General features: G+C 33.4%; 1 protein-coding gene across 1 annotated transcript; it reads right to left on the reverse strand.

Moving 5' to 3' along the window:
- Positions 1-4,731: 4,731 nt before the first annotated feature.
- LOC143631576 (putative carboxylesterase 18) lies at positions 4,732-5,981 on the reverse strand. Its single transcript, XM_077100297.1, has 2 exons — positions 5,388-5,981; positions 4,732-5,189 (listed from the first exon to the last, which is right to left on the reverse strand). The coding sequence occupies exons 1-2, from the start codon at positions 5,979-5,981 to the stop codon at positions 4,749-4,751; spliced, it is 1,035 nt and encodes a 344-aa protein (XP_076956412.1). The 3' UTR covers positions 4,732-4,748.
- Between the last annotated feature and the right edge of the window lie 4,123 nt (positions 5,982-10,104).

The raw sequence follows: 10,104 nt of genomic DNA on the forward strand, positions 1-10,104 counted from the left end.
GTCTGTTACATTTCCGTTTTACGCTTCCGTAAATCGCTTAACGGGGTGTGACAACTTCACGTTAGGGATCAAATAAAAATTAATTAACTATGTGTTATAATAAAATGATTTTAGATTAAATGGATTTTAATTGTTCAAATTTTAGATGAATTAAACAAATAAAAAAGAATAATAATAATAATAACAACAACAACAACAACTTATCATTTGTTAGTAACGTAACATTAATTAAACCATTAATGAGTATGAGTTACAAAAAAAAAAAAAAACATTTTACATTTTACTAACATACTCTTTTATTTAAATAATAAGAAATTAAAAAAGAAATCATGTTATTAGTTATAATATCTTCCCGCACTAAAAAACACTTCTGAAATGAACCAAATCCAATATATATATATATATATATAGAGTTAGGTTAAAATAAAAATACACTTGAGTTGTGAAAACTCTAGAAACTCATTATCAAACACATGTTTTTAATTAGAGTTTGAATCTTGTGATCCACAATTAAAGTTAATAAAAAATATAAAACTAAATATAACTTTTTCTCTCTTCTGAAAACATATATAAAAACTAGGGTTTTCACAACTCAAATGGGTTTTCATTTTATACTTCTCAAATGGGTTTTTTATTTTCGATGTTTTGTATTAAATGTTACAACATATATTACGTGTGCAAGAAAAAAAAACCGATGTTACATAGGGTTTTCAAAGGTTTTCACAACTTAAATGGGTTTTCATTTTATACTTCTCATATATATATATATATATATATATATATATGATCAGAATAATGAGAGAAATTTTAGGGAATTGAGAATAATGAGAACCATTTTGCACCATAAAAAACCCACAAAATAAAAAAAATCATAAAACGAAAAAAACATGATAAAAAAATGATAGTAAGAAACAATTTTATATTAAAAAAAATAAGCGGGTCATAGGTCTCACAAAACCCTTAAACGGGCTATAACATCTCATTAAATTAAAAATTAATCTCAACAAATGTTTGATATAAAAATCATATAAAATAGGAATTTACTTAAAATTAATATCCGATTTAAAAAAAGATATTATTTATAATTAAAAAACAATTTTATAGTAAAAAACTAAGCGGGTCATGGATTTTACAAACCCCGATACTTTTTAAACAATTATAACATTTCATTTATTTGTGAAATCCTTTCATAATCAAATCCTAGGTATATTCTTAACTTTCTTACAATAAATAAAATTAAAATCCAAAAAATATAAAAATATTAGAAACAAATAATGTAAAACAATCACGTAATGTGGGGGATAAAAGCTAGTATGTGTGTGTGTGTATAGGGTTTGGTTCAAATACAAATGTAATTAACGTGCTAATTGTGAGAATCAAGTGGATTAGTTATCTATACAAGTAGAATAATTATGTAATTACATCGTAGAGTATATCTGTCTCTTCGATCATAACACTAGATTTTAAACATGTCTATTTGGACAAATTCGCAACCAATAAACAATATAAAGTAAAAGTAAACAATTGTATCTTTTTGATCATGCCACTAGACTCGGACATGTCTACTCGAACAACATATTATCATACTATGATGATGAGGATGAGATACCAACCAACCATAAAAACAGCAAACACATAATTCATATAGCAATCAACAATTAATCGAGCAATATCACAACCACGTATATAATGGAATTATGTTTGAGTATAATAGTGTATTAATATTAATATAATACGCATAATGCCCCCCAAAAATAGAGACAAAGGGGATGTGATTATTCACCTTGGAGGTAAGGTAGACAGCAAAGAGGAGGCGTTTAAAGCAAACAAGTTAGTTAGTCCTTTGAGGAGTCTTGACAGAATATCCTAATTTGAAGTTATAACTAAATACACAATCTAATAACGTGAAATGAGCAAAACATGAAAAGTAAGTGTTTATAACATAATTGGGATCGATAAATGTTAAGTACAACTTTACTTTTATATAAGTTGAATAAAACATGTAATCAATTTATATATTTTTACAAGTTAAATAAAGATTTGTACAATAACATGCTAAATTTTTATATTGCAAATATATTTGTAAATTGAATGAAAATTTGTTTTGAAAACTTAACAGTGTGTGTGTTTGTGTGTGTGTGTGTGTTTTGGTTAATGAGAATGGAGAGGCAGGCATTCACATAATATTCATCTATCGTTATCTCTCTATTGTATATGCTTGTGTTCGTTTATGTTCGTTTATTTGAAATCTAAAATAACACATCTACCAATACTCCCATAACTTCCACTATATCTTTTACACAGTCCCACTTCTATTACCCCTATTCCTAAAAACCCTACCCATGCCTTGTTAGTCTCGGAATGGTAATGCCAGAATGATGAGTATAACGCCTTAATTAAATATGAGATATGGGAACTTGTACCACATCACCCATAAATGAATGTAATTAGGAGCATGTGGTTATTTAAACACAAGTTTCATTCTAATGGCACTTTAGAGCCCTACAAGGCTTGTTTAGTATGTGATGGCAGGTTGCAACAAGTGGGTATAGATTGTGGGGAAACGTTTAGTCCCGTTGTAAAACCGGTAACTATTCGGACCGTGGTGCCAGTTGCATTGTTACGATCATGGCCAGCTCATCAACTTGATGTTACCAATGCTTTTTAACATGGGAAACTCAATGGAACGGTTTATGTGTATCAACCTATGGGATTTCAAAGCAAGGAGTATCCAAATCACGGTGCCGACTTAAGAAAGCTCTATACGGGTTAAAACAGGCACCACGGGCAACGCTTCTCTAATTATGTGATGCATTTGGAGTTCCAACAAAGTCAGAGTGACAATTCCTTATTCATTTTACACATTGGCTCACACACAGCGTATCTTCTTTTATATATGGATGATATTTAACTCACATGCTCCTCTAAAGCTCTTTGTCAATAGTTAATGTCCCGCTTGGTCGAGGAATTTGCAATGAAGGATCTTGGGCAACTACACTACTTCCTAGGTATTTCTGTAACCCGGGATGGAGATAACATGTTCCTATCGCAAAATGGATATGGGGAAAACACACTAAAAAGAGCCGGCATGCTCACCTACAAACCGGCTCCCACTCCCGTAGGCACGAACGGGAAACTAGGGCTGATTTAGGCTTACCTTTCGAACACCCAAACTTATATCGCAGCATGGCAAGAGCATTGTAGTATTTGACTTTCACTCGCCCTGAAATTAGTTATGCGGTTCATCAGGTTTGCATGCATATGCATGCCCCTCGTTCCACACACTGGGATACTCTCAAACGAATATTGTGATAACGTCAGTGCCGCATATCTTGTTGGATTCAAAATTTGCTTTTGAAACTTCATCACCCCTAAAACGTGCCACCATTGTGTATTGTGATAACGTTAGTGCCGCATATCTTTTTGGAACCAGTTAATCATCAACGTACAAAACATATAGAGCTTGATATTCATTTTGTTCGCGAATAGGTTCCACGGGGTAAGGTTATACTTCTTCATGTGCCTTCTCTGTATCAAATAGCATATATATTCACAAAATGCCTTCGCGGAGCTCTATTTGAAGATTTCCGGTCCAGTCTCAGCATTCGGTCACCTCCCGCTTTGACTGCGGGGGTGTAATAGACTTATATATTACATATAGTTGAGATTATATAATAGTATTAGCATTCATGTATGAAATCTTATCTCTTATTATAGAATCATAATAGACTAACGCATTATATATATAAATATATATATATATATATATATATATATAGGGTTAGTTTCATTTGAGAACTCAAAAATAGTTAAGAACTTTTAGAAACTCTTAAAAACCAAATATTTTTTTAACTTTTTTTATATATTAACATTATTTGAGACTTGCTTTATCATATTTATAAAAAAAAATTTTGATTACATATATAAATCACAAGTTATGTGATAAAAATTTACATATGTGTAAAAAAACATAGATATGCGTAAAAAAAACTAATTTTCATAATTGTAATCGTAAATATAGACGTCAAAATTGATAAAACTACACTTAAATAACATCGATCAACATAAAATTTTTTTTTATAAAAAACGTTAGTTATTAAGAGTTCCTTCAAGTTCTTAAATAGTTTAAGAGTTCTCAAATGATATATATATATATATTGGTTAATGAAAATGGAGAGACAGGCATTCACATAATGTTCATGTATCGTTATCTCTCTATTGTATATGCTCGTGTTCGTTTATTTAAAATCTAAAATGAAAAGTTTAAAACAAAAGTTCGAAAAAAAAATAATTATAAAAAATTAAAATAGCAAAACAATTAAAAATAAATATCTAAATAAACCTCCGTAACACGGGGGCTAAAAACTAGTATATGAATATTTTACTCCAAATATAACTAACACATATGATAGAATTAAAACAATATAGGATTAAACAACCCTTATAATTTCGTTAAATATAATTTATATTAACATCGAACAACAAAAGAAACAAGGTAATGATGATAATTATATATTAGCAAAGATTTAAACATTTAAACGTAAAACCTTATTTCAAAACAAAAAAGCAACCAAACAAAATAACACATAAATGAATAAAAGTTTAATTTCTTATTGGTCTTTTTACAAACTTCATGCCCATATCGATCTTCTAAGCCTGAAAGCAATAAACAAATTAAGGTAATAAATATCTAAAATGATTTGTATTTTAATACAAAAAGCAACTAAATATATGAATGTTTGGAGACTTCATAAAAATTTCAGTGATACCTTGTTTAAGACTTTGTGAACGAAGCCCTTCACATCCGATATAAGCTGGTCAGATTCCGGCAACTCCGAGAAAAGGAAGAATACGTGAAACATGTTTGGGAAGTCAATGAAATACGCTCCCTTCCCGTTACTCTTGAGCCACTGGTAGTATCTTATATGCCGGTCCCGAAGGGGATCAAACCCAGCCGCGACCACCATGGTCGGTGGAAAATCCATTTTGGATATGTCCACCGCATTGGGCCCGCTAACATTGATGATTGGATGGTCTCGGTTGTAGGGTTCAACCGACGGCATGAATGCGTTCCAAAACCAATCCGTCCGCTTCATTGTCACAATAGGTACTGATCCATCCAGCCGTATTTCAGAATCGGTTCGCTCTTCCCCACCAAAAAATGGTTGGATGGCCACCAGGCCAATTACCTATAAAATAAAGCATCATAGTATTGTTCATCAACAGCCATGCAGGTGGTTGTGGCTAGATTGTATATATATGCCGTTTCCATTTTGTAATAAAGAGATACACATGATCATGCTTCGCTTAAATTAATTAAGATATGAATTAAGTTGTTTATTTTACAACTTATAATATATATGATTGAAAAACGAAAGGTAATGTACCTGGAGTTGCTGGAATTTAGATTGGGAGGCTCTTAGAGTCACATGATGAGCTAAGTGTCCGCCAGCGCTATCACCGGCGATAAAGCACCGCGAAATGTTGGCATTCTTGGGCAGCCATTTAGACCTATTCTTTTCATTATCGAGAAATTTCAGCACATCAAACCCGTCATCATGTTGGGCAGGGTGTCGGTTCTCCGGTGCAAGACGGTAGTCGACAGAAACAACAACGGCATGCAACTCTCTTGCGAACTTGCGGCAAACATAGTCATATACCGGGACGTCCGGGGAGAGGATAATATATCCACCACCGTGAAAGTACACCATCACCGGGAGATCTTCCGCAGCATACTGCGTGGGGACAAATACACGGAACCACAGATTGCGGGTTGGATCGACTACGACATCGTGTGTCTTGACACCGTGGACGGGTATGGACAATGGTGGGGTTCGGAAGTCCACGAGTTTGAGAAGACGGCGGGGCACTGTGCTGTCTTTCCGGAGAAGTAGGTCGATTGCAGGGTCTATTTCCGATAGTACAATTCGTGTACTCAGGGGCAAGGATAGAGATTTCGGACTTTGGGTTGCTGATTCCATTAATACAAAGATTTAGATGGATGTGTACGTATTCAAAATTCAAGGCGTGTTACAAATGCTAAACATTTTTTACTCTATTTATACGGGAGGTTATATCACACCATATCTGATTATTATTTTCGGTCAAATACCTACTATCACCACACCACCGACGTATTTAACAAATTGTGTACTCCCGGCCCAAGTTGAATTCAGAACTCTTGTATCTAAAACTAATTAACACCATCAGTTTTGTTAACCTGTTTTACGTTAATATACATATAGTTGACTTTTTTTAGTTTTTATAAGATGTCCTTTTAATTTAATAATGTGCTCTCTTGATCATAATATATATCAACTTGTGCTCGTATGATGCTACACTTAACAGAACCTAGTATTCAACTTTGTTTGTTATATGTAAAAGTGACAGATTGTACTTTGCCAATAACCAAGTACGTAGTCAATATCTTGAGCCTAAAATTTGGGTTCTTCTGGGGACATCTAGACACCCCTTAATACGCTATGTATGTGTAGGGTACATTAAACCTAAGACTGCCTAGGTTGTCAAGTCGTACCTTATATATCCCGTATAGCACTATACGGAGCGTATTATGCCCATTAGAATTATTGTACCCCGGCTCTCCCTCCCACTCTTTATCATTATATATCACACACACACAATATCAACATACACACATATTTTATAGCATACGCCCGAGAAGAGAGAAATAAAAAAAAATGTCGTAGCTCAACCATTTATTTCCAGACTCGAACGAGGAGGAGCCGGGTTACGCGCTTAACGATCAGCCTAGCACGCCGTGGTTACCGGATTTGAACCAGGTTTCGTTTTATATTTATTTAGTATGAAGTTGTTGCTTTTTTTAAATAAGACATGTTACATTACATGAATTCAATATCTATTCTAATAAAATACTACCACTTTTACCACTTGTCAATCTCATAGCCATCCTCACATTTTTTTTCAACCAATATTAATATATGGTCCTTATCTTTTAAGTCATTTCAATACGTGAATTCAATATTTTTATTAAATGAAAATCCAAACCGATTCATTTATTAACATTAATGGTGAAACAAGAAAATAAGGAAATATAAAAATTGAAGTTGTAGGTATTTTAAAATAAAATTTTAAAGTCATAGGTAATTACAAATAAAGAAAATAAATGTGCATTATTGTCGAAGAATTTGGATTTATATGGTAAACTACAAATTGTTTTTAAACTGGGATTCGAGTAGCAGTTCATAATTTTTTTATATAAGGTTGCTTTCAAATTTGGATTTAATAATTTTCTCATATGCATTTGAACTCAAGAAAATGTGTATTTTCTTAATTTTCTCCAAACATTTTGGATAAATATTGCAAAATGGAGAATACCTATTGTATCTAGACTATTAGTAACTTTATACGCATGAAAGGCTTACCGTGTCTCTCGTATTCTTTTAGATGACGTTCCGTCAGACGGCAATTGTAGTCGAAGTCTCCAGTTGTCAAAGACTTGTATATAATGGTTCGGATTTTCGGTTTTGAAAAGTAACGAATGTTACAAGAAATGAAATTTGATACGGGCATGGTGGATACACTGCTGGTACATCCTATATATAAGTGTCCTTGCCATATATATAAAAATTTATTAAAACTTTAACAACTCCATGTATTATTAAACCCTAAAAATAATAAAAAAATGATTTTCCTTGTGTATCATGGAAATTCTTTGAAGAAAGGCAAGAATCAAATAATTTTCTATGGTAGAACAAAATATCTTTCATTTCCCCCTCTACTAGATTCTTTTTTTTGAGTTCAAAAGTAATGTTGTTAGGAATGTTGTTAGGTTCGCTTGAAGGTGTTTTGAAGCCGCTACCAACAGGTATCATCCCCCCAGAACAACGTTTTCTTTCAGGCCTTTCAACCAATCGATACGCCCCAGTCGAGCTGCTTTTGCTAAAACCCGCGCGGTTTCTTGAAAACTCGCTTCGGATATGAAACTTTGAGTATTCATAGATGCTCTTGTTATTCCCAATAAGACGGCTTGGTAACAGATCGCTTCTTCCAAAGCGCGCCCCATTCGTTCCGCTCGTAATTTTTATATTACAATTTATGACAAATAATCAAAGGATATATTTGTCATTTAATGATATAATACTATTATATCACAAAATATAATAGTTGAAAATATAATATTTTATATTTTAAATTATAGGGAAATAACCCAATCATGCAAATTATCCAACAAAATATAGTTGTTTTCTTTTAAAATTTATTTTTGTTTTAATTTCGGGACGAAATTTCTAAAAGTTGTGAATCTTTTAACATTCGTTACTTTTCAAACTCGAAAACCCGATGTAACACCGCGAAAATTTCCAACTTAAGTTTGTGCAAAAAATGTCATTAACCAAATTTCAGGGACTTAAAATTAAAAATTTAGAAATTTTGATTCTTCGTGCGACGCAAAGAAAAAGGTTGATACACTTCACGCTACGAGAAGTGTTGGCACACAATTCAAAGTTTTGGCATGTTCGCGCTACACGAAGTAAATGGATAAGGCAACTTCAGGCGACGTGAAACCACGCTAAGTAATCGGGAACACGTGTCCAACCACGTGTCAACACGTGGCGTCATAGATGCGCCACGTGTAAAATGGCGGTTGGAGGCGGTTCGCGCGACGCAAAGATGCTCAGATTTCACCTATAAATAGGTGGTGACGGGTTTGTAGCATTTCACACCAAAGTCACCTTTACTTTCGCACATTTAGTGTTGGGAAGCGTGCTCAATTGCCGTGAAGTTTCGAGGTCCTCGTGATTTGTGCAAGTAGAGGAGCCCTGACACCATGTAGATCGGTTAAGCAAGTTAGAAGCAAGGTTCTGCCAGTCAAGCAATCACTCTGTCTTAGTATTAGCATTCCCGTATACTCATTAAGGTAGGATCTAAGTTTAAGTTATTTCCAATCATATTGTAATAGCTTAGACCTAGTCAAGGCTATGGCCTTTAACCTTGAAAATATTTTCAAAGCATTCACAAACAGTTTTCAATAAACATTACTTCTATAAGGATAATGTTATAAAATTATATCTTGACCGGCATGTAGTAACTGGAAGGGGGATATCATTAGTAGATTCTTCTTGCCTAAGGTAAGTAATTCGTACAAATCTCAATCAACCGCGGGACCCGTTTACTTACTTGGAGAAGTTTACCAACGTGATAGACTCTATTAGGCCAAAGCATGCTATACCAAACGTCACATAAATACAAATAGGATTTCAAACATTCACAAACCTAATCAAGGTTAAAACCAGACTTAAGCTCTGCAGTCTAATCAATAAACACCATCAAGGTGATCATTCAAACATATTTGTTTATAGGTTAATAATCATTCACAATCAAGAAGGTTTATAAAGCAGTCACACCGACGGTACAGGTGAATACGTTAAACCTTTACAAGCAGTCAGAACATATTAATACTCTATAAGATAGACATGTTGTTTGTCTTATAGAGTCAGTCAAACGATTACATGAGATTACGTGATCTCTAAAACGTTGTAATACAAATTAGAAAATAAAACAACTCAGACCGAATACACATGTGTCTGGATCCAAACATAACTGTTTAGCCTACACAGTCAAAGGCTATGTGGCTGCGGGCTAATGGTCATATATAGTTCTCCGAAATGGGCTACGTGGCTCGGAGACTTATTTGTGTTTAGGGCAGTGTTACAAATACCGGGTATAGTAATATATCTGCTGAGCTTGTCAAGAAAACTATATTTGTATTATGATTGTTATTTAAATGCTTTTAGAGTCATTACGATTCACCAGCACATAGCTAACATATTTTATTCCCACTTTCAGGTAATTAAGTTTGGTGATAAGTAGCAAGGATTAAGAGTCATCAAGGAGATAGAAGTTCTCAACGCATGATGGCTCAATTTTGTTATAAAATCCTTGTAATATTAAAAACAATATTTTGTACACATATACTTGGGTATTTAAATCCCAAGTAAATTTTCAATGTAAATTAATACTATATTAAACCTTTAAGTCTTCCGCTAAAATTAACCCTTAAACTCTGATACATTTACAAAACAGGTACCAACTATTAGTCAGACTCCTAGGCCCTAAGATGGGGTG

Source organism: Bidens hawaiensis, unplaced genomic scaffold (genome assembly GCF_021521415.1).
Source record: "Bidens hawaiensis isolate Kalapana, Puna unplaced genomic scaffold, B.hawaiensis_p1.1 tig00006109_1, whole genome shotgun sequence".
Lineage (NCBI taxonomy): Eukaryota > Viridiplantae > Streptophyta > Magnoliopsida > Asterales > Asteraceae > Bidens > Bidens hawaiensis.